This window comes from Panulirus ornatus, chromosome 3 (assembly GCF_036320965.1).
Source record: "Panulirus ornatus isolate Po-2019 chromosome 3, ASM3632096v1, whole genome shotgun sequence".
In the NCBI taxonomy this organism is placed as follows: Eukaryota; Metazoa; Arthropoda; class Malacostraca; order Decapoda; family Palinuridae; genus Panulirus; species Panulirus ornatus.
In genome coordinates this window covers 32637718-32664563 of record NC_092226.1, presented here as the reverse complement: position 1 = coordinate 32664563, position 26846 = coordinate 32637718, and the positions used below count along the sequence as shown (strand labels likewise).

Genomic DNA, 26846 nt, shown 5'->3' with positions numbered 1-26846 from the left:
TATATTCCCTCACTAGAACTCTCACATCCCACGGGGAACTTCACTCACACGTAGAACAGTCTTTGGTACAAGCAACTCGACTCTCATATCTCCCTTTACCTATGTAAATAAATATTTCTTTATTTTTTCTAAGTTGAAAAAAAACAAAAAAAACTTGCCCAAGAATGAAATCAATTTGTTCGTTTAGACCCAAGATTGATTCTTGATATACACATTGTGTGGAATTTTTTTTTTATATGTATATATATACAATGTTCTTTTATCATTAAGGATATCATTATAAGTAATATTTATCATAGTCATTATCATACTATATATATTTCTAAATCTTAACTCATAGTCTTATCTATGCACTATGTTGTCTGTACATTTATAGTAGAGGTTTACTAGCGGCGTGAGACTATCTACTGGCTGTGTGTGTGTGTGTGTGTGTGTGTGTGTGTGTGTGTGTGTGTGTGTGTGTGTGTTTGTGGACTGAGAATGAGTTATCTTCCCCTCAAACGTTCGTCAGTTCTGTGCACTTTAAGAGGCGCCTTTTAAAAAGGGAGTAAGATAAAAGAAGTTCACAGGGACACCCGTATGTTCGGTTACTTGTGTTCCCTCAATGTATTATTGCTGTCAGTCGTCACCATATGTCTACTGGGGAGACAATGTTGCCAACACTACCACCACAGTTTGTTATGAACAGTTACTCCAGAGATGCACTTGTGGTGTCCGGGTTAGAGCGCCAGCCTTGAGAACGTTCCTTTCCTTCTGTCTCTCTTAATGTCTCTTGGCTCAGAGGTCGAGCGTCTTTCCCATACTAAACTCCCGCATCACGAGGAAGGCGTATCTTCTAAGCGAGAATTCCACGTAGTCGTTGGCTGCGTAGGTTTGCTCCCTTGGCGGCGGTGGTTGCGTGGGCGGTGCGGATGGGAGAGTGGGCGGGTGGAGGGAGGCGGTCCCTAGGTCGTGGGCGTGACTCAGGGGCGTGGCGGGGAGGGCGGCTGCGGTGTGGGTCTCGTCACTCCCCCCTGAACTGCCTCCGCTGCTGGAGACGGCGGGCGTGGGCGAGGACGCCGCGCTGTGGGCGTGAGGGGGCAACAGAGACGATGTGAGGGAGGAGAGCGACGAGGAGAGCGAGGAAAGAGAGGCGGGTGAGAGGGCCGAGAGCTGCGGCAGGTGCGGCAAGGAGGAGAGCGCCGCGGCCGAGCCACCGGCGTGGGGCGGCGGGCAGAGGTACGGGTAGTAGCAGTACGGTGGGATCCCCAGCGAGCCCAGTGAGCCCAGTGAGCTGAGTGTGCTCAGTGAGGCGAGCGATGGCAGGAGAAGCGGCGGCCGCGGCAGGCCCTCCTCCGCCCCGTGTAGCAGCTGGTCGTCCCGCATTAGCACCTGCGGCGGGAGGAACGGGCGTTTAGTGGTGACGGATGTAGTCTGAGGTGAGGGATGTGGCCAGTGGTGACGGGGGAGGGGTGACGGGTATGGTCAGTGGTGAAGGGGTGACGGGTGATGATTGGCGACGGGGAGGGGGTGACGGGTGACCAGTGGTGACGGGGAAGGGGTGACTGGTAGGGGTGACGAGGGTGATCATTGGTGATTGGGAACGGGTGACGGGTGTAGCACAGGTGACCACTGGTGATGGGGATGGTTAGTGGTAATGGTGAGAAGGTTTCAGATGAGCGAAAGTCTACCTGGTATACGTTTATTGCTTCCAAGGAAGTTAAGGTAAGGGTGGTAATGGGTAGAGCTAAGGGAGGAAAGGTAAGAGAGGTAATAGGCAATACAGAAGCCAGTGTGAAGAGGGAGAGGTAAGGGAGAAAGTGTGTAGCACAAACGTCATTATGATAAGACTAAACCTCAGTTAACAGGGTAATCATTACTAACAAACTCAGCAGAACACCTTAGTGGACATAATGGGTGATAGAAAACCCAGTGAGGGTTTTACACCTGAACAAGCGAGATGCATGAACATTAACATACCTCAGGCAGGGTAATGGGTAATAAACACGTGAACATCAAGACCATAATGATTAGCATCATACGAATTAGCATACCTTGGTCTGACATGCATCAGACACATTGAGGCAGTGGTGACTCGCTGGATAGAAAGCATCGTCAAGATTCTCACTTAATGCCCGGGTTAATACCCCCTTTACCCCAAAGGCCTTCAGTTTACCTGACCACTCCAGGTTATTTGGATATACAGGATGTATATTCGTAAAGTCGCATGACGTGATCCTCTACACTCCTGCCCTGTTCACTGTTGAGTGTGAGCCGGTGTGAGGTCCAGTGTTATACCCCGACAGTTTTCACTGCTCGTTCATGAGGTCCTCTGGAATGCCCCTCGCTGTCCGACTTTCATTCTGAGCCACATGACGTCCGCTGGTACGCCCCGGTAATGTTCACTGTCGGTTGCGCTCAACTGAAACTATGATTTCTGCGGTGAGCCGAGCGTATCGGCCACACGTTACAACCGGTAATCCGGATGAGGAGCGCTCATGTCCGGAAGAAGGGAGAGAAACGTGATTTGGGGAATGGAAGGGATGAGGAAGGGCGAGAGAGATAGTGGAACAGCGAGGGACATTATGAAACAGTGAGGGATATTGGAGACCAGTGAGGTACATTGTGGAACAACGAGGAACGTTGTGGAGCAGCGAGGGACATGGTGGAGCAGTGGGTGACATAACAAGGCAGTGAGGGACATTGTGCAGCAGTAAGGACATTATGGAGCGGTGAGGGACATTGTGGAACAGCGAGGAACATTGTGGAACAATGCGAGACGTGCTGAGCAGCGAAAGACATTATAGAGCAGTGAGGGACATTTTAGAGCAACAGCGAAGGACGTTTTGGAAAAGTTAAGGACATTTTAGAACAAGGACGGATGTTTTGGAGCAGCGAGGGGCATTGTGGAGCAACGAGGAACATTGTGGAGCAGTGAGGAACATTGTCGAGCAAAAAGGGACATTCAGAGCAGTGACGGACATTCTGAAACAGCAAGGAGCGTGAGGGGACGTTGTGGAACGTCAAGGGACGATTTAGAGTAGTGAGAGATATTGTGGATAGCGAGGGACATTATGGAGCAGAGGGTCATTGTGGAACAGCAAAGGGCTGTAGTCCCATGTAATGTAATGAAGTGATGGACATTTTGGAGCAGCGAGATACATGGTAGAGTAGCAAGGGTCATTGTAGAGTAGCGAGGGACATTTTACAGCAGAGAGAGATGTGTGTGTGTGTGTGTGTGTGTGTGTGTATGGACTGAATGTCAACAACTCACGTACAAGTGAGGCAAAAATAAAAGACAGTAGTCTGGGCCACGGATTGGGAACTTGTCAGCCACTGTAGTGCCGGCTCCCTGCGCCACCGTCTTTCATACCCAGGCCTCAGAGCTGAACTTTCTGAAGCTTAGGTTCTGTCATCAACTGCTCGTCTTGTGTCATTCTCCGATATAAGAGAGAGAGAGAGAGAGAGAGAGAGAGAGAGAGAGAGAGAGAGAGAGAGAGAGAGAGAGAGAGAGCTGGATGGTGGGTAGTGTCTGCCGCTGTGTACAGAACAAGGTCTGACAAGCGTAGTAGTCGAGGATTCAAACATGTCACCTCCAACACGCGAACACATCCGCTCGCATCGCCTCTACACACGCACAGGCAAGCACACATGGGGAAGATATATACAAACGTGCACGCATGTGTGCACGCGCGCATGTATACACACGCACATAATGCACATATCAAGCTCCATCTGAGACCAAAGAGATAGATAGGTAGTATTTGGTGTCCTACACTGTAAGAAAGCTTTTGACGCTAGACCACATCGGGGTTTTGTTAAGAAGTTGGATATACCGACAAGAGTAAGAAGAAAGCTCCATCCTTGGACATTAGATTATCGTAGCATAAGCGAAGGAAGGACACGAGGTAATGGAGCATTCTCTAAATACATTATTGGGGTGCCAAAATCGTCTGTCTTGAGTCCAGTGTATAATGGACTGAACTCTCTATCTGAATATGTTTGCGGATGATGCCAGGGTTATGATTGCATCAACTTGCAAGGGGATCTAAACAAACTCCAAAGTTGATCAATTAACTGGCTGATAGAATTCAGTCCGAGTAAATGCAAAGTAATGAGGACAGGAGACCGGAAGAGGACCTTAGCATCATCATCATCTTGAAATAAGCTTCAGAAATTTATGTATGAAAGAGACCTGTGAGGCGACTGTCTCGAGAACTCATGGTAAGAGTCATGAAGACACAAGTTCCTAGAGTTTATGTAAGAAGAATGCCTGTATCAGGGGATGGTGCCTCTATGTGTAAGAGATAAGCTCTTGCTAGTTATTGTGGTGCAAGGAAATCAAGACTGCGTGATATGCTCCGTGGACAAAAGTGATCATGTCATGTATGACTATGAATGTGTGGTAAAGGAAGACAAAAAGCAATCGGAGAGAAAACCTAAAATGAGATATAAAATCGTGTAAATTACACCAAACTTAAAAAGATAAGCAATCTCATGGGAACATAGACGGGAGATAAAGGTTCATAGCCCATGATATAGATCATTTTTGTGGAAGGAGCTCAAGTATGGTTACATGTAGTTGTAAATAGAGGTTTGATAAGAAAAGAGAGATATGGTTCAATAGAAGATGTCAAAAGCATAACAACTTAAGGGGGAATTTTACTGTGGTGGTCAAAAGCAGAAGAACTTGGGGGGGGGGGGATTGTGCTGTGGTGGAGGTACAGGAGGCACAATAGCCAACCATCAGTTGAACAAGAACAAGAAAAAATACAACAAGGGAAGGAGGAGCTGAGGCAATTGTGGACAAGACGCGGTTTAACCCAAAACTTTTCTGGCAATAGTCTGTTAAAGAGGAGCTTATCAAGGTAAGGGATTGAGAGAAAAGAGTGACGTGAGGAGCTGAATGACACTTTCAAAAGCTTTCCCACAATGAAAGACACTATAGCCCCAACACCAGCGAGTGGGGTGAAGAAAACTTCGTGTAAAGCGCTGGAATATTTAGAAAAAAACATAAACATATTTCTGAGGAAGGAGATCCGGAAGTTGCACGAAACTACTGACCAGTCTTGCTGACGCATGTGATCCGTAAAGCACCGAAAAAAAGATATTCATAAAATAAACAGATGACTAATAGCAAATCTGAAACTCCTTACGTGAAAGACAAACCTGAATCAGGAAATGGACGTAATGCACAACAAGTCTCTTCGACTTTGAGAAAGTGAGATCCGTTTAAGAGAAAAAAGGACTTCCTGGACTTTCAGAAAACGTTTGACACTATGCCAGAGAAAGGGGAAACTCCTGCGATTGGTTGAATATCATCATAGTGGAAGGAAACAAAGGAAGCATGAGACTGAAACCCTTTTGCATTGAACTGGGGTTAGTAGTGGCATGCCTCAGGGCTCGGTCCTGGAACCAATGCCCTTCCTGATCTGCGTAAATGATTTGCCAGAAGGATTGGACTCGTACCTGGATATTTCTGCAGATGCAGATGGGAGTAACGAATGACAGACTGCATCAGTTTACAAGGGGACCAAGATATGCTCCAAATGCTTTTTGTTCCATGATTCATGGTCGATGAATCTCAGACAGAAGAAGTGCAAAGTAATGAGGATGGAGATGATGAATGAAGGCCTTGTTACCAATCATATCCTGCAGGAAATAAGTTGCAGGAACCTACACGTAAGAGGGACTCGGAAGTCGACATTGTACCTAACCTGTCGTCAGAACTCCAGTATGATAAGACTTGTAAAGGAGACAGAATGCCTGTTAGCAAATATGTTAACAGTTCAAATTATTGTTATCGATAAAGAAATAGTGAACAACCTATTGTAGGTATTTATAAGGCCATAACCAGAATATGCTTCTCAAGTTTGGTAATCAAACTCAAAGAGGCACAATGAGCTGATTACACCTATGATAAGATGCCATAGATGTGTCAACAGTAGAAGAAAAGAGTTTGGGTGACTTGATCATAAAGACGCAGTTACTAGATCAGTTTGATGATGTTTGCAGTAAACAGTTCTGTAAAAGATTCTACGATAGAGGAACCAGAAGCCATAAAAGACACTAAGGGGAAATACTTGTTAGAAATGTGAAAAAAAAAGTAATGTCATGGTATGAGAGGACTGATTCCCTTAGAATAGCAGAGATAGAATTGTAACTGGTGATGACTACGTAATTAAACTTAAAAAAAACTTGTATGATAGCAGAGAAGGTTCTAAGGATGGGGCCCCACGTGTCTAATGCTCCCTCCCCGTACTTTACAAATGGGTGGTTACGTAGAGATAATCACACACACACACACACACACACACACACACACACACACACGGGGATAAAAAGCGTACTTTATCCTTCAGAAACAGAGACATTAGCATTGCACCTCAAATTATGGATGAACGCTCGATCGAAAGCATTCCTTCCGAGTTGGTGATACTATATTGTCTATGAAATGGGAAGGATTCCAACCTCGTAGAATGTTATGCACACGTTAATAGGTTATATGACCTTGGCATAATGTGCCCGAGTTACCAGTAGGATTGAATATTAATAGTCTAGGCTGAGCATCGGGGTGCAGTTGTCCTCACACCCTATTACAGGGTCACCTCGAAGGCCTGGTGATGAGTGTGGCAGTGTGGTCACTGTGGTGTAGTTTGTGGTGGTATACGTGAAATTGCTCGAGCTCACCCGTACGGAGGCCAGCTTAAACGTCAGCTTGATTGTCTCGCGTGATATGTGGGATGAGGCATTGAGTTTTTCTCTGTTTTATGAAGGTCGAAAGAAAGAGAGACACAGACCGATGGTGGTGGGAAAGAAGGATGTGGAAAAGGATAGACAGATAGTGAAGGGGTAGACAGAGGGAGAGAAATGGCTGACAGTGGGAGGAGGAGACACAGCTGGTGAGGGGAGTAGGACAGTTTGGTGATGAAGTACAGACAGGTGGTGAAGGGCTGACAGAGAGTGTAGGAGGACAGACAGGTGGTGCAAAAGAACAGACAGGTGGTGGAGAACACAGAAAGGTGATTTAGAAATGCAAACAGATGTAGGACAGGCTCGTGTGGTGAACAGGGGACCAACACGTGGTGGAAGAAAGGTGCTTGCTGGAAAGGATCGACAGGTGGCCTAGAATTATTGATAGGTGGCACAGAGGGATAGTAGACAGGTGGCACAGAGGGCAGACACGTGAAACAGGATGATAAACAAGTGACACAGAAGGATAAACAGCTGCCACAGAAAGAAAGGCAGTTGGAAACAGGATGATAGACAGGTGGCACAGAAGGATCGACAGAGGCCACTGAAGGGGAGACAAGTGAAGCAGCAGGTTAGACAGGTGGTATAGAAGGATCGACAGGTGGCACAAGATATTCTTGCGGTGGTCAGAGGTTGCATAGAATGGCAGATATATGTGGCGGTAAACATGCCTGTAATGGAGGTCTGTAATATGGATAAGTGGTACAGACAGGTGGTGGAAAACGATAGATGGATTGGTAAGTGGCGCAGACGAGTGAGAGAAAGTCTGATAGAAGGTATAGAAAGATTGGTGGAGGAGGGGAAGGATAGATGGATGATGAGGATAGATGGAGTAAAGTATAGGAGGATGGTTGAGACAGGTGGTGTATGTGACCGATAGATGCTGATACAGGTGGTGGACATGAGAGATAGATGGTTGATAAAGGTGGTGGAGGGAATAGATGAATGGTGGAGACAGGTGGAGGAGGGAATAGATGACTGATGGAGACGGGTAGTGGAGGGAATAGATGAATGGAGGAGACGTGATGGAGGGGATAGATAAATGATGGAGACAGGTGGTGGAAGTGGAAGATGGATGGTTGAGACAGGTGGTGGAGGAGCAGGAATGACTATAGGGACAGGTGGTTGAGCCTCACCTTGACTGCCACGCGTCTGCCAGAGGAAGGTGGTTCACAAGCGACCAGCTGTTTCCTCTTGGTCTTGTAGCGGCGGTTCTGGAACCAGATCTTCACCTGGGGAGAGAGAGGGAGGGGAGGTTAGTGGCGGTTCTGGAACCAGATCTTCACCTGGGGAGAGAGGAGAGAGGGAGGGGAGGTTAGTGGCGGTTCTGGAACCAGATCTTCACCTGGGGAGAGAGGAGAGAGAAAGAGGGAGGGAGGGGGAGGTTAGTGGTGGGTTCACCACTGACTCACTGTCAGTTCGGTGTTGCTTCACTGCTCGTTAAAGACAGGAGATAAGGGGGGGGAGGTCCTTATCATCGGTTCGTTATCACTTCCCACGTTGGTACGTGGACAATCTCTGGATAATAAGCATTAACGTTGTGAATCATAACACGTAACAGGTTATTTCTTGACCTCTGAGAAACATGGTCCAAAATGATAACCACAAGGGCAGTAACATGTATGACCTTAATATCATTATAAACACTTGAGGAAGGTTTGCTGTTTGTTATTCAATTGGTAGTTATGATATTTGACGTCACCGGCCTTAACGACCCCTGGGAGTCGATAGGCCTAAAACCCAATTGACCAACGAACCACCTAATTAAAGAAAACAACTCAGTGCACTGATATGGTATGTACCTAGCAATCATCTAAAATAGTTCAAAGATTTTTACGGTTTTTTTCTCTTTTTACTAGAACATAATCAAACAGTGTTCCAGAATAATGATCACTGAATACATAAGGGTATGGAGATTGCTGTAGACAACGTACTGGTAAAGGAAGTACATTTCCAATGTTTGTAAAAGAATGGAAAAGAATGAAAATAACCCCCGACATGGTAGCATCAGTCTTTCCCCAAGCCAGTTCATATAATCTTGACCAAAATATATATGAATGGATAGATACGATGCTGTAGATAAATGATAGAAATATGAAGTGAAATATTACATTCAGAATGGGTGAGATACGAACACTAGAGGAGGGGGGGGGGGACACGCCATGATCATGTGTCTCATCCCTCCTCAGCTGACTTGGGGGGTGGGGGGGGATGACTCGAGACGTCTTTACCTTTTTTTCACACGAGAATATTGACCTTTGTTTCCCGTAGATACTCGTTATTATTATTATTATTATTATTATTATTATTATTATTATTATTAGTACTATTATTTTATTATTTTTATTATACTTTGTCGCTGTCTCCCGCGTTTGCGAGGTAGCGCAAGGAAACAGACGAAAGAAATGGCCCAACCCCCCCCCCCCCCATACACATGTATATACATACGTCCACACACGCAAATATACATACCTACACAGCTTTCCATGGTTTACCCCAGACGCTTCACATGCCTTGATTCAATCCACTGACAGCACGTCAACCCCGGTATACCACATCCCTCCAATTCACTCTATTCCTTGCCCTCCTTTCACCCTCCTGCATGTTCAGGCCCCGATCACACAAAATCTTTTTCACTCCATCTTTCCACCTCCAATTTGGTCTCCCACTTTTCCTCGCTCCCTCCACCTCTGAAGCATATATCTTCTTTGTCAATCTTTCCTCACTCATTCTCTTCATGTGAGCAAACCATTTCAAAACACCCTCTTCTGCTCTCTCAACCACATTCTTTTTATTACCACACATCTCTCTTACCCTTTCATTACTTACTCGATCAAACCACCTCACACCACATATTGTCCTCAAACATCTCATTTCCAGCACATCCACCCTCCTCTGCGCAACTCTATCTATAGCCCACGCCTCGCAACCATATATAACATTGTTGGAACCCCTATTCCTTCAAACATACCCATTTTTGGTTTCCGAGATAATGTTCTCGCCTTCCACACATTTTTCAACGCTCTCAGAATTTTCGCCCCCCCCCCCCCCCCCCCTATGATTCACTTCCGCTTCCATGGTTCCATCCGTTGCCAAATCCACTCCCAGAACCTCCCAATTGACTTGTCCCTCAACCCTACTGTACCTAATAACCTTGCTCTTGTTCACATTTACTCTCAGCTTTCTTCTTTCACACACTTTGCCAAACTCAGTCACCAGCTTCTGCAGTTTCTCACTCGAATCAGCCACCAGCGCTGTATCATCAGCGAACAACAACTGACTTACTTCCCAAGCTCTCTCATCCACAACAGACTGCATACTTGCCCCTTTTTCCAAAACTCTTGCATTCACCTCCACAACAACCCCATCCATAAACAAATTAAACAACCATGGGGACATCACGCACCCCTGCCGCAAACCGACATTCACTGAGAACCAATCACTTTCCTCTCTTCCTACTCGTACACATACCTTACATCCTCAATAAAAACTTTTCACTGCTTCTAACAACTTGCCTCCCACACCATATATTCTTAATACCTTCCACAGAGCATCTCTGTCAACTCTATCATACGCCTTCTCCAGATCCATAAATGCTACATACAAATGCATTTGCTTTTTTAAGTAATTTTCACATACATTCTTCAAAGCAAACACCTGATCCACACACCCTCTACCACTTCTGAAGCTACACTTCTCTTCCCCAATCTGATGCTCTGTAAATGCCTTCACCCTCTCTGTCAATACTTATACCTCTGTAATTTGAGCACTCGCCTTTATCCCCTTTGCCTTTGTACAATGGCACTATGCAAGCATTCCGCCAATCCTCAGGCACCTCACCGTGAGTCATACATACATTAAAGAACCTTATCAACCAGTCAACAACAGTCACCCCCCTTTTTAATAAATTCCACTGCAGTACCATCCAAGCCCGCTGCCTTGCCGGCTTTCATCTTCCACAAAGCTTTTACAACCTCCTCTCTGTTTACCAAATCATTCTCCCTAACCCTCTCACTTTGCACACCACCTCGACCAAAACATCCTATATCTGCCACTCTATCATCATACGCATTCAACAAATCTTCAAAATACTCACTCCATCTTCTCACATTACCACTACGTGTTATCACCTTCCCATTTGCCCCCTTCACTGATGTTCCCATTTGTTCCCTTGTCTTACGCACTTTATTTACCTCCTTCCAAAACATCTTTTTATGCTCCCTAAAATTTAATGATAATCTCTCACCCCAACTCTCATTTGCCCTCTTTTTCACCTCTTGCACCTTTCTCTTGACCTCCTGCCTCTTGTAGTTGTTGTTATTATTATTATTATTATTATTATCATTATTATTATTATTATTATTATTATCATTATTATTATTATTATTATTATTAGTGTCTATTCAAACAGCCATCATGTCGCGCCCAGATTTCATTCCTATAAAACTGAGTTTTTTTTAGTCCATCCTAACTTGCCCCTGAGAGGTGTGTACCCCTCGCACAACTTGCCCCTGAGAGATGTGAACCCCTCACGCAACTTACCCCTGAGAGGTGTTTACCCCTCATTTAACTTACCTCTGAGAGGTGGGTACCCCTCATTTCCCTTTTAAAACCCCTGAGATATGTATTCCTCCGCAGAGAGGTCATTCATTTCCCTCGGTTCGATTCCCTTCTCAGAATTGTCTTAACTCCTCGACAGCTATATTGTTCCCCCTAAAAGTGTTTCCTCTGTGTGATAACTATCCTATTTTCCCTCTTTTAACCTCGTTAGACACGTGTCATACGCCAGCTGTTCAGTTCCCTTCATTACTGTGTTTCCATTTCGAGGGTCACACTCATCATATTCCCTTTGACGTTTCTCACCAGTGTGTTTCCCCTTGCGAGTTACTTCATTCCCCTCGGGTCGTTATCACACTCCCCTTATCTGCTTTCCCCTCACTAGTGCGTTCTCCTTTCGAATCTAATCTTATTGCCCACCGAGAGCTATTCCGTATCTGGTAGATATTTGCAGTTGTCTGTATAAATGCAGATGTCATGGTTCCGGGCTCGGCAGAATCCTCAACAGTTGATATCAGACACTCTCGTCTTGTGTGTGTCTGTGTGATTCATCCTTAACGTATTGACTCACCTCTGGGACTTTCTTTGTTTTTCCTTCCCTTGTCTTGCCCTTTGTATATAGTTCCTTATTCTTTTATGTGGAAGGCTCTCGGCGAATGGAGGTGAGAGGTAAGGTAATGTAAAGGTTTTGGGAATAGAGGCGAAAAACCTGTTTTTGCAAGGGTTTGGTGAGCTGCTGGTAGGATCTGGAGACTATTTTAATTCCTTACCGTCTGGCAGTTTGTATGACTTGCTTTGGGATTTGCAACCCGTTATTATACCCATCTTACATATTGCCTCTGGCGCTATACAGTCCACCAAGGACTTCACAGAGTTGCTCATTACATAGCGCCATAGAATCTCCCAGCGACTATACTTTCCCATCACATAGCACAATACAGTCCATTAAAAAGACCCTACACAATATCCCATTACTTAGCACTATACATTCCGTCATGAACTATATACAATTTCCCCATTACACACCGCTATGCAGTCCATCGACGACTATACATAATTTTTCATTACATATTCCAATATAGTGTACCTAGGACTATACATAATATCCCAGTACATATCGCTATACAGTCCATCAAGGCCAGTACATTACATTACATAGCGGTAAACACTCCATCAAGGCCAGTACATAATTTTCCATGCATAGCGCTATACAGTGCATCACAAAGTCCTATACATAACTGCCCATTATATAGCGCTATACAGTGCATCACAAAGTCCTATACATAATGCCCACTACAGAGCGCTATACAGTGCATCACAAAGTCCTATACATAACTGCCCATTACATAGCGCTATACAGTACACAAAAACCTGTGCATAATTGCAATTTCTTATCGCTATGCAGTACACTTTCATGATCATTTCACAGATCCCCGACATGTTTTAATCCAAGAGAAATACGTACCGGAAATAATAATGATCTGTTATATCTTTGTTGAAGCAAAACAGTAATCATGCGCGTATTTGATGGTCATTATTTCCTTCTGGTCATTAGCAGTGTGATCGATTGTGATCGATGCTCATGTGAGTGTTCGATCGTTGTCAACATGAACCGCACAACTTAATCTCTGAGCGCACCACGGTTCGACCCCCGGGGAATAGTAGTATAATGTCCTAGCCTTTGCCCTGCCCCTTCTAAGGGTGAGGTCAGGGTCGCACCGTCATACCTAAGGGTCGAACTTTCAACCTTAAGGGGTCGCATTGGTCGAACTCACGGGGTTAAGAAGAATGTGAGTCATGAGGAAGATTCATGAGTGAAAAACCACATTAATCGTATACAGTACATTACTGGGAATTGCACTGGCTCTCCTATAGGGGTAAAATTACATATATTACGTCTTGGTTCATAAATACCCAAAAGAAATATCGAAATTAGTAATAAAATCGTAAATTTGTATGTTCGTGTTGGGGTGAGTGTGACGTAAACACAGGCCATGGGAATTATAACGACCAGGTTCACACACACATTTGCCCTCTCACTCTGGCAGTGCGCCTGTAGCAAAACAGAGGAAGCTCTCTAGCACAAAGACTTGGTCTGCAACTTCAGACAGGCGAAACGCAGTGTGTAAAACAAAGGCTTCAGTGCCACAGAGGATAAGAAAGAGCAGTTTAATGCTGTACGTGTTTCATTACTCCATATATGAAGTGCTTGATTACCAGAAGTATCAAGACTTCTCTTCCAGTCTATAGATCGATAACTGATCTTGCGATAAGAAAAAAAAAAGTGTGGCCGGAGGTAATGCTGTTCAGCGGATCAAGATCGAGTGGAAAAAAAGCTACTACATTTTGACCTGAAACATGCAGGTGGTGGCTTGGTTGCTTGAATACTCGAAGTAATTACAAAGGTCGAGAGATTACAGGGCAGCTGTTCTGTCAGTTGGCGCATCAGAAAAAGAAAAGATGCGCACAACAGATGGAGAAATCGCCTGAGAATCTCTAGACTTGAATATCATGAACAAATATCCACCAGTTAATGTAAGACTCCGTTGTTTTTGTAGCAGATTAAATATCATGAGAGAATATGTTTCATGTGGCTATAAATTTTATGATTTTTCAGGTTCCAGGACAATGTAATCGTACTCTTACGTTTGGCCTGGATATAGAAATATATCGACGGAAAGTCAGTAAACTCGGTAATGATAAATATTCAAGCGACTTCACTGGAGATCTTGGTAATACACGTCACCCAGGGGAACACTTTGCTGTGTTACACTGTGGAGAGTAACAGAAAGATTGATCAAAACCCGTAACTCGCGTCTGGGCTTTGATATGAACGACAGATGGACACCCGTGCCAACACCTCGCCACAGAACAGGAGGGGAGGACTAGTTCACTTCCTGTTGTTGACCACAAAAGAAAAAAGAATTAAGGGAAAATATTAATGGCCGACACTGAGGGCTTTCTAGTCCGCTGTCCGTGGAGGCTGGCCGGCTGTAGAAGGCGACACAGGAGGCGCTCTGATACGCCCCGCAAAAACCTCTTTACTGGCCACACAACTGAGAACGCTGGGTAAGGAGGAGCTTGTGGACTCACCTGCTGTTCTGTCAGCTTGAGCGCCTGGGCCAGGTCCGCTCTCTCCGGGCCGGAGAGGTAGCGCTGGTGGGCGAAGCGACGCTCCAACTCGAAGACTTGGGCGTGACTGAAGGCCGCCCGACACCGCTTCTTCCGGGGGGCGCGCTCTCCCTCCGCCACCTCACCTGGGGAAGGCGCAGAAGAACAGACCCGGCGGTGGTTAGAGGAACTTAATCAGTAATTAGTGTGGTATTTTATCAGTGGTGTTCACGAAGGTCGTATGACAGTGTGGGGAAAAGAACTGATGATTTATATGAAAGATATGGTATCTATGGCGAGCTACAGGTTGTTTTTCTTATACCAATGATAAAAATATGTATATATAAAACATGAAGGAAAAAAACTTCAAGAATACGAGAAATTGGTTGCCAGTCTATTGGTTAAAAGGTAGGGAACCGATGGAAATATAAGAGAAAATAAACCAGAGAGCCAGAGAAGTCATGCCCTGTAAGATTGAAGGAAGGTGTGTAAAGACTTTCGGAAAACATCTTTTAGCAGCGCTACAATACGGTACAGTCAACAGGGAAGAATATCAGAATACTTTGTGTATCCATTAAGTCTGCAGAAGACGTGCGGCCAGAGATTTGTACGTGCAACGTACACCAAAGGAAGAATCTTAAGGATTTTCACCCTCTTTAACCTGACAGGTGAAGCCTATGAGCACGGTGGTAGGACACCTCAGCGCAGCGGTGCGACCCATTACCTCGACGGTACGACCCATGAGGGCGACGATACGACCCTTGGGTCTAACGGGCGTGACCTCTCATCAAACGTCACGCCGTCATACCCAGAGGACGTGATCGCCGGGAAGAAGAGGCGGTTACCCATCGCTGTGGCCCGTCGGGGGTGACGACGCGATAGGAGCGGCGGGTCGATGGATTACGGAATTAGTAGTTTTATGGATCGTTAAACTTTAGATCAAGTCATTGCAGATGGAAAAGTGGTGTTAAGATCACCATTAATCTGTATTAGTGGTGGTTTGTCTGGCGCTCACGGCTCATTATGGCCCGTTTGATGATGATGATTGCGGTGCTGTGTGCCTCATTCTGTGTGAGTTATGTGTATGTATATGATGTTACCGGACTCCGCCTGCTCGAGGTTACATCCCGAATGAAAACGTCAGCTTTCGTGAGTCTGTGTCAAAGAACTTGCGCCAAACTAGTCTACATTTCCCTGCTGATGGAAGTAGCGCAAATTTGGGCTGCAGAGGCATTTGAATCTAAAAAGGGTCTAGGTAACAAGGGAAGTCTTTCGTGGAACTTGATGCCAGGGTGATTATAATCCCCGGGGATAGAGGAGGAAGAATACTACCCACGTATTGCCTGCGTGTCGTAGGCGACCAAAAGGCGTGGGAGCGGGTGAGGGGCAGGAAATCCTCTCCTCCTATATTATATTTCCAAAACAAGGAAGAGAGGAAGGACCTGTGCTTCAGTGAGGAACTGGGAATCAAGAATTTGGTTAGAGTGGGAAGTTTCTGGACGAAATTGTACTCCTTTTCGTCCACGATGATACAGCCTCTTCGAATGTAACTATATATATATATATATATATATATATATATATATATATATATATATATATATATATATATTATATATATATTTCCAAAAGAAGGAACAGAGAAAAAGGGGCCAGGTGAGGATATTACCTCAAAGGTCCAGTCCTCTGTTCTTAACGTTACCTCGCTAACGCGGGAAATGGCGAATAGTATGAAAGAATATATATATATATATATATATATATATATATATATATATATATATATATATATATATATATATATATATATATAAACATGCCAGCACTCGAGGGGAGTGAGTCATGTCAACACAAGGGGAACCATGCCGACACTTGAGAAGTCATGCCAGAACTTGAGGGGAATCATGCCAACGCTTGAGGGTAATTGAGCCACCACTTGGGGGGAAACCATGCCAATACGTAAGGGGAAACCATAAGAACACTTGCGGGGAAACACATTAGTACTTGAGGGGAAGTATAGCGACACTTAAGGGAAAGCGTACCAACACTTGTGGGGAACCATACCAACATTTTTGAGGGGAACCTTAGCAACACAAGAGGGGAATCATACTAACAGTTGAGGGGAAGTATAGCGACACTTAAGGGAAAGCGTACCAACACTTGTGGGGAACCATACCAACGCTTGAGGGGAAACCATGCCAACGCTTGAGGGTAATTGAGCCACCACTTGGGGGAAACCATGCCAACGCTTGAGGGTAATTGAGCCACCACTTGGGGGAAACCATGCCAACGCTTGAGGGTAATTGAGCCACCACTTGGGGGAAACCATGCCAACGCTTGAGGGTAATTGAGCCACCACTTGGGGGAAACCATGCCAACGCTTGAGGGTAATTGAGCCACCACTTGGGGGAAACCATGCCAACGCTTGAGGGTAATTGAGCCACCACTTGGGGGAAACCATGCCAACGCTTGAGGGTAATTGAGCCACCACTTGGGGGAAACCATGCCAACGCTTGAGGGTAATTGAGCCACCACTTGGGGGAAACCATGCCAACGCTTGAGGGTAATTGAGCCACCACTTGGGGGAAACCATGCCAACGCTTGAGGGTAATTGAGCCACCACTTGGGGGAAACCATGCCAACGCTTGAGGGTAATTGAGCCACCACTTGGGGGAAACCATGCCAACGCTTGAGGGTAATTGAGCCACCACTTGGGGGAAACCATGCCAACGCTTGAGGGTAATTGAGCCACCACTTGGGGGAAACCATGCCAACGCTTGAGGGTAATTGAGCCACCACTTGGGGGAAACCATGCCAACGCTTGAGGGTAATTGAGCCACCACTTGGGGGAAACCATGCCAACGCTTGAGGGTAATTGAGCCACCACTTGGGGGAAACCATGCCAACGCTTGAGGGTAATTGAGCCACCACTTGGGGGAAACCATGCCAACGCTTGAGGGTAATTGAGCCACCACTTGGGGGAAACCATGCCAACGCTTGAGGGTAATTGAGCCACCACTTGGGGGAAACCATGCCAACGCTTGAGGGTAATTGAGCCACCACTTGGGGGAAACCATGCCAACGCTTGAGGGTAATTGAGCCACCACTTGGGGGAAACCATGCCAACGCTTGAGGGTAATTGAGCCACCACTTGGGGGAAACCATGCCAACGCTTGAGGGTAATTGAGCCACCACTTGGGGGAAACCATGCCAACGCTTGAGGGTAATTGAGCCACCACTTGGGGGAAACCATGCCAACGCTTGAGGGTAATTGAGCCACCACTTGGGGGAAACCATGCCAACGCTTGAGGGTAATTGAGCCACCACTTGGGGGAAACCATGCCAACGCTTGAGGGTAATTGAGCCACCACTTGGGGGAAACCATGCCAACGCTTGAGGGTAATTGAGCCACCACTTGGGGGAAACCATGCCAACGCTTGAGGGTAATTGAGCCACCACTTGGGGGAAACCATGCCAACGCTTGAGGGTAATTGAGCCACCACTTGGGGGAAACCATGCCAACGCTTGAGGGTAATTGAGCCACCACTTGGGGGAAACCATGCCAACGCTTGAGGGTAATTGAGCCACCACTTGGGGGAAACCATGCCAACGCTTGAGGGTAATTGAGCCACCACTTGGGGGAAACCATGCCAACGCTTGAGGGTAATTGAGCCACCACTTGGGGGAAACCATGCCAACGCTTGAGGGTAATTGAGCCACCACTTGGGGGAAACCATGCCAACGCTTGAGGGTAATTGAGCCACCACTTGGGGGAAACCATGCCAACGCTTGAGGGTAATTGAGCCACCACTTGGGGGAAACCATGCCAACGCTTGAGGGTAATTGAGCCACCACTTGGGGGAAACCATGCCAACGCTTGAGGGTAATTGAGCCACCACTTGGGGGAAACCATGCCAACGCTTGAGGGTAATTGAGCCACCACTTGGGGGAAACCATGCCAACGCTTGAGGGTAATTGAGCCACCACTTGGGGGAAACCATGCCAACGCTTGAGGGTAATTGAGCCACCACTTGGGGGAAACCATGCCAACGCTTGAGGGTAATTGAGCCACCACTTGGGGGAAACCATGCCAACGCTTGAGGGTAATTGAGCCACCACTTGGGGGAAACCATGCCAACGCTTGAGGGTAATTGAGCCACCACTTGGGGGAAACCATGCCAACGCTTGAGGGTAATTGAGCCACCACTTGGGGGAAACCATGCCAACGCTTGAGGGTAATTGAGCCACCACTTGGGGGAAACCATGCCAACGCTTGAGGGTAATTGAGCCACCACTTGGGGGAAACCATGCCAACGCTTGAGGGTAATTGAGCCACCACTTGGGGGAAACCATGCCAACGCTTGAGGGTAATTGAGCCACCACTTGGGGGAAACCATGCCAACGCTTGAGGGTAATTGAGCCACCACTTGGGGGAAACCATGCCAACGCTTGAGGGTAATTGAGCCACCACTTGGGGGAAACCATGCCAACGCTTGAGGGTAATTGAGCCACCACTTGGGGGAAACCATGCCAACGCTTGAGGGTAATTGAGCCACCACTTGGGGGAAACCATGCCAACGCTTGAGGGTAATTGAGCCACCACTTGGGGGAAACCATGCCAACGCTTGAGGGTAATTGAGCCACCACTTGGGGGAAACCATGCCAACGCTTGAGGGTAATTGAGCCACCACTTGGGGGAAACCATGCCAACGCTTGAGGGTAATTGAGCCACCACTTGGGGGAAACCATGCCAACGCTTGAGGGTAATTGAGCCACCACTTGGGGGAAACCATGCCAACGCTTGAGGGTAATTGAGCCACCACTTGGGGGAAACCATGCCAACGCTTGAGGGTAATTGAGCCACCACTTGGGGGAAACCATGCCAACGCTTGAGGGTAATTGAGCCACCACTTGGGGGAAACCATGCCAACGCTTGAGGGTAATTGAGCCACCACTTGGGGGAAACCATGCCAACGCTTGAGGGTAATTGAGCCACCACTTGGGGGGAAACCATGCCAACGCTTGTGGGAAGACATGCTTCTACTTGTTAGAACCATAGTGACACTTGAGGGGAACCACATCAACACCTGAGGGGAACCATACCAACGCTTGAGGGGAAACCATGCCAATACGTAAGGGGAAACCATAAGAACACTTGCGGGGAAACACATTAGTACTTGAGGGGAAGTATAGCGACACTTAAGGGAAAGCGTACCAACACTTGTGGGGAACCATACCAACATTTTTGAGGGGAACCTTAGCAACACAAGAGGGGAATCATACTAACAGTTGAGGGGAAGTATACCGTCACTGAAGGGGAAACATAGCAACACTCAAGGGGAACTATACCAACACCTGAGGGGAACTGCACCAACACCTGAAGGGCATCATACCACCACTTGAGGGGAACCCAACCAACACCTGAGGGGAACCAAACCAACACCTGAGGGGAACCAAACCAACACTCACCTTTGCTCTCAGAGGAGATGTCTTGCTGGGCTGGTTGTCCGTGGTCCTCGCGGTCACTGTGTTCCATGTCCACCTCCTCCATACTCATCTCGGAACACGGTGAGGCGGACCTGCTCCTCCTGCCCAGGAGGCTGAAGCCCTCGGGAGATGAGGTCGCCTCCCTGGCCTCCGCCGACCTCGGGTTGGAGGCGCTGGTGGGGCCTCCCGACGAAGGCTGGATCGAGGAACTTACTTCTGGGTGAATGGCGTCCTTGGAGAGGTCCATGGGTGACGGGGTGCTGTACTTGAGGACCGACACGGGCCGGAAGCCCAGGGGAGGGGAGGTCCGCAGGTCTCCCAGGCTCCTGTGGTGGTCGGGGGTGGCGCGGAGGTCGGAGGGAGACCGGTTCTCCATGCGGGTGAGGATGTCGGTGATGGAGAACGGAGTGACGGAGGCCGTAGTCTGTGTCTGACTATCGGGGGAACCGGGTTTTTCCATCTTGATCAAAGTCTCCATAACAACAGTAAGGTAAGGATGTGTTTCTAACCGCGGCAACTGTTTTCGGCAAACATGAAATCGTAATTTAAAAAAAAGTATAAATAATTTTCCTCGGCAAACACACTCTTCTTCATTCAGGTCATCGCATACTCGTAGGCGAGGGACTGAGCGTCAACAAGTCCACAAAACCTCTCCCCCTCCTGGGTCCACCATTCACAACCAGCCACAAAGTTCCAAGTGATGACCAGCGCACGTGTGTGCTGAGCCGCGCTCTCCACACACCCTCAATTCCCCTCTGCGTGTTTCCCCTCAGCCCTCGCGAGAGAGAGTGTGAGGGGTTCGTGGGCGTCGCTACCGCTAGGGAGGGGAGCGAGGATAGTGGCTGGACTCTGCGGTCGAGACTATTTGTACTCTAATTGGTTCTGTCACTTGCTTCTCTCTATCTCTTCCCCAGATGCTACAGCTCCATTAGACCCACGCGACCAACTTCAAAACTCATCAGGGCTTACCGAGCACCGCCACAGTTGCCATGTCGCAAATGTGTTTTTAGTTTTGTACTCTTGCACATCGATCTTTTATCGTATGTTTGAATTTATTTTGGTGTGTCAATGTCATTTGTATACGTTGATAATTCAAACTTTCCGTTTACGGAGAGTTGACTGTGTAAATAAATCACAGTTATTTGATCCACGAACTCTAGCACGGAGAATATGTTACAAGGGGCGGGCTTTGTGTGCACCAATCAGCTGCTGTGTCTTGATATGAGGGGAGTGGGTGGGCGGAGCCTACATTATGGCGAGGGGAGTTGCCGATCAGTGCATAACTCACGGATTATAATTTGTTTTCGCCTTGAACTGCTCACGTTCTCGGGAAAATGGAAGGTTAATTCGTCTCAGGCTCGATATTCTCAATAAGTGTATCAGGATTGTGTAATAAAAAGAGATATATAATTACACAAAAGTGAAAATTAGAATAGAAAATAAAAAGGAAGAATTGTCGGCACTGAAGTTAGCGCGAGCTGTCACACAGATAAGCCAGCAGTTACGGGGGGGAGGGAGGCGGCAAAACATCGATTCGCACAGGGATATTCAGAGAGTTCAGGCCGCGAATATCCCTTTGCTGGGGGGCGAATATCAGTCCCTCCCCTCCCCTCCCCTCCCCTCCCCTCCCTTCCCCTCTCCCATTAGATTAACAACCCCCACCCTCCCCCCTCCCCAACACCCGAGTCTTTTTCAGCTTAGATGAAAACTTGATCTTGTCTCAAAGAGAAGGTAAATCACTCGGAAATTTATTAATGGAAGGAGATGGGAGGTGTCAAAGCAGAAAGAATCGACCATTATTAAAAGCCACGACTTCCCACAATTCGACTGCGCTTATAGGTATATATATATCTTTTTTCCCCTCCGTGTTTAATCATTTCTTTTTTTTTTAGCGACCTCATTGCCAAGTACATTTTAGGGGATTAGATCGCTCGTTACACGCGAAAAGGAAGCATTATTGCTGGCTCTGGATCCCCTCATCGTCATACTCCAGGGGCTTCATCGTCTGTATTGTGAGTATTCTCTGTTGGTGTCGCCGCAAAGGTGGTGGGTGGAGGTGCGTCAACCCGAGCCACCGTCGGGAGGGGAATTTATTCTTTTTTTCCCCCTTTTTGGGGTAAATCACAGTGTAGTAAAGAGAATAATGTTAATCAGAGGGGAGGCGAAGCGTTGCTGGAAGTGAGCGAGGGGAGAGAAAGAAGAAAGGATTGGGGGAGAAAAGAAGAGTTCTGAGGGGTCCCTGCTTTAGTGGATTAAAAACATTGATCGGCGAGCAGCATTGATCCTGAATGATCGATCGTAAACATTGATCACTGGTGCTTCAGCCGCAGTGCTGGCTCTGATCACCCAGCGAATTACCTGATTACTCGGGGCGAGGGGAACAGAGGAGAGGCGGAGAAGGTTAAAAAGAGGGTACAGCGAGGGACACTAAGGTGAGGGAAGGGGGGGGGGAACGTTCTTGTAGATGATTGAAAAAGGGGAAAAAGACACAAGTTATGTATTGACAGTTCCGTCAAGATATTGTTGGTATTTGTGGTTTGTGACGCGAAGGATAAGCCAACAGATTGTCAGATGGCATGAAATGAATTGGCTAATATATATATATATATATATATATATATATATATATATATATATATATATATATATATATTATTTTTATTTATTTATTATACTTTGTCGCTGTCTCCCGCGTTTGCGAGGTAGCGCAAGAAAACAGACGAAAGAAATGGCCTAACCCCCCCCCCCATACACATGTATATACATACGTCCACACACGCAAATATACATACCTACACAGCTTTCCATGGTTTACCCCAGACGCTTCACATGCCTTGATTCAATCCACTGACAGCACGTCAACCCCGGTATACCACATCGCTCCAATTCACTCTATTCCTTGTCCTCCTTTCACCCTCCTGCATGTTCAGGCTCCGATCACACAAAATCTTTTTCACTCCATCTTTCCACCTCCAATTTGGTCTCCCTCTTCTCCTCGTTCCCTCCACCTCCGACACATATATCCTCTTGGTCAATCTTTCCTCACTCATTCTCTCCATGTGCCCAAACCACTTCAAAACACCCTCTTCTGCTCTCTCAACCACGCTCTTTTTATTTCCACACATCTCTCTTACCCTTACGTTACTCACTCGATCAAACCACCTCACACCACACATTGTCCTCAAACATCTCATTTCCAGCACATCCATCCTCCTGCGCACAACTCTATCCATAGCCCACGCCTCGCAACCATACAACATTGTTGGAACCACTATTCCTTCAAACATACCCATTTTTGCTTTCCGAGATAATGTTCTCGACTTCCACACATTCTTCAAGGCCCCTAGAATTTTCGCCCCCTCCCCCACTCTATGATCCACTTCCACTTCCACTTCCATGGTTCCATCCGCTGCCAGATCCACTCCCAGATATCTAAAACACTTCACTTCCTCCAGTTTTTCTCCATTCAAACTCACCTCCCAATTGACTTGACCCTCAACCCTACTGTACCTAATAACCTTGCTCTTATTCACATTTACTCTTAACTTTCTTCTTCCACACACTTTACCAAACTCAGTCACCAGCTTCTGCAGTTTCTCACATGAATCAGCCACCAGCGCTGTATCATCAGCGAACAACAACTGACTCACTTCCCAAGCTCTCTCATCCCCAACAGACTTCATACTTGCCCCTCTTTCCAAAACTCTTGCATTTACCTCCCTAACAACCCCATCCATAAACAAATTAAACAACCATGGAGACATCACACACCCCTGCCGCAAACCTATATTCACTGAGAACCAATCACTTTCCTCTGTTCCTACACGTACACATGCCTTACATCCTCGATATATATATATATATATATATATATATATATATATATATATATATATATATATATATATATATATATATATATATATATTTTCCCTGGGGATAGGGGAGAAAGAATACTTCTCACGTATTCCCTGCGTGTCGTAGAAGGCGACTAAAAGGGAAGGGAGCGGGGGGCTGGAAATCCTCCCCTCTCGTTTTTTTTTTTTAATTTTCCAAAAGAAGGAACAGAGAAGAGGGCCAGGTGAGGATATTCCCTCAAAGGCCCAGTCCTCTGTTCTTAACGCGACCTCGCTATGGCGGGAAATGACGAATAGTATGAAAAAAAAAAAATATATATATATATATATATATATATATATATATATATATAAATATATATATATATATATTTGCTTTGTCGCTGTCTCCCGCGTTTGCAAGGTAGCGCAAGGAAACAGACGAAAGAAATGGCCCAACCCACCCCCATACACATGTATATACATACGTCCACACACGCAAATATACATACCTACACAGCTTTCCATGGTTTACCCCAGACGCTTCACATGCCCTGATTCAATCCACTGACAGCACGTCAACCCCGGTATACTACATCGATCCAATTCACTCTATTCCTTGCCCTCCTTTCACCCTCCTGCATGTTCAGGCCCCGATCACACAAAATCTTTTTCACTCCATCTTTCCACCTCCAATTTGGTCTCCCACTTCTCCTCGTTCCCTCCACCTCCGACACATATATCCTCTTGGTCAATCTTTCCTCACTCATTCTCTCCATGTGCCCAAACCATTTCAAAACACCCTCTTCTGCTCTCTCAACCACGCTCTTTTTATTTTCACACATCTCTCTTACCCTTACGTTACGTTATATATGTATATATATATATATATATATATATATATATATATATATATATATATATATATATATATATGTGTGTGTGTGTGTGTGTGTGTGTGTGTGTGTGTGTGTGTAATAGACATGCAGGTCAAATGGAACAGCCTCTTTGAGATGGCAGATTGTCATAAGAAATCGTGTCTTTCTGTATGTGTTGCCCGACACACTGGTATTACAGGTGCACGTAAAGGCTTTGGGGGGGGGGGGGTATCATCAACATTACTTTTGTGGTTTAGTTCCGTAGATTTTTAAAATAGTAGATTAATAACAGCTGACCGCGGTGATCTTCGTTACTCTAGGTTTAGTTTGAGAGAATATATATATATATATATATATATATATATATATATATATATATATATATATATATATATATATAGATATATATATATATATATATATATATATATATATATATATATATATATATATATATATATATATATACACACTGTGGATTAGATACATATGTAGTGCGTTTACATCACATGCAGATACTGAAAATACGAAGTCAAGTGCCTTCATATATCATTAAGTTGTCCAGACTAAGTAACTCGGTCTTGACATGGTAATATACGAAAGCGCTTGATGCTGCGTACTTTCTGTTTCCTTGTGGGTTTCTTGCATATATGGACTGAAGCATGTCCAACTCCTGGCCATCTTGACATAATAAACATAAGAACAAAGAATCCGGGAAGGATTAATATTGAGTTTCTCAGGTGGTGGTAGACCGGGTGAAGACGTCATAAGAGGAGGGGAAAGGCAAAGGAGGGGATAATGGATATCCATTATTACTCATCTCAACATGACAGAGTTAAATTATCATCATTTCAATCTATGTTCCTTAGGGCATTACGTATTTGCAGTCCAGAGTATATTGATGATGAGTTTGGGAAGATATATTTTATTGGATCTAAGTTAAAGTACCCTAGATCTTTCATTGATAAATCCCTTAAGTTAACAAAGAAATCATTTTATAGAGTTAAACCCAAACCTCCCATTGACACCAGAAATCTTTTAGTTCTTCCTTTTGATAGTAATTTTACTTTACTTCCCATGTTGCTTAAATCCTTTAATGTAAATGTTGCCTTCAGCAACAATAATACTATAAAGAATAGCTTAATCAGGGACTCGCCAGAAAATTCTCTTGGATGCATTTATAAAGTGCCATGTAGAAACTGTGATAAGTTTTATGTTGGGCAGACTGGTAATGATCTTTCTGTTAGACTTAAGCAACATAAATATAGTATAAGAACAGGACAAGAATAAAATGCCTTGTTTAATCACGTTAAAAACCATGATCATTGTATTGACTGGAGTAATGCCATCTCAGTTATTAACTCTTAACTCCAGTACCACGAAAAACATCATTGAATCTTCTATTATTAAATGCACAAAGAATTATAACCTTAATATTATTGAAGGTCTATACAAATTGGATAGCTTTATTGTTGATAAGATTTGTAAACAATTCCCCTTCTTATCCACATAATAAGTTTATGATACGCTCGTTGTCTGTCTTGGACAATCACTTGTTTACCAAATGGCGTCCTAGCTGTCTCTTCGTTGTATATCAACTGACTTATATTCATTTCTTGTATCTCCCCTAATGATGTGATTATTACACGAAAGTGCTTTTAGGAACTTACCGTGTTTCGTTTTACTCGAGGACTCATAGGAATATACTTGATCACGCGCAAAATTGTGATCCTTTCCAATATATATATATATATATATATATATATATATATATATATATATATATATATATATATATATATATGTGTGTGTGTGTGTGTGTGTGTGTATGCATTCAATTTTTTATTCACTTTGAGACTTTGTTGACTGAAGGTGGATGATAATGTGTTGGCTTATGGTTACTGAATTGAGAGAAGACTTCCTCCAGTAATGAGCACCTACAGACGTAATGTGACAGAGAAACAGACACCAACCGAATGCCAAAAATGTAGGAGTCTCAGAGTCAGATATAAACTATATTGTAACATTATAATAATTAAAAGTACCGGAGAATTTATGACAAAATAATGATAATGTAAATGAAGTTATGAACTTGAAAGATTGCAGCAATATATAATTCTATACAAAGTATTTTTAAAGATTTTAGACATTTTTTATGTATGGTACTGCATCACCTTTATGTTCTAGCGCCATATTAGAATCTACAAGATCGATCGATCGATCCAATGTTGTGCAAGAGATAAGG

At 45.2% G+C, this 26846-nt stretch overlaps 1 protein-coding gene across 1 annotated transcript; it reads right to left on the bottom strand.

Moving 5' to 3' along the window:
• Positions 1-817: 817 nt before the first annotated feature.
• LOC139761932 (homeobox protein bagpipe-like) lies at positions 818-20781 on the bottom strand. The gene is given in 5 exon segments (XM_071686620.1): positions 818-1013; positions 1015-1371; positions 7869-7964; positions 14383-14546; positions 19870-20781. Coding segments are annotated over 5 exon segments (1164 nt in total). The 5' UTR covers positions 20366-20781; the 3' UTR covers positions 818-962.
• Positions 20782-26846: the final 6065 nt, after the last annotated feature.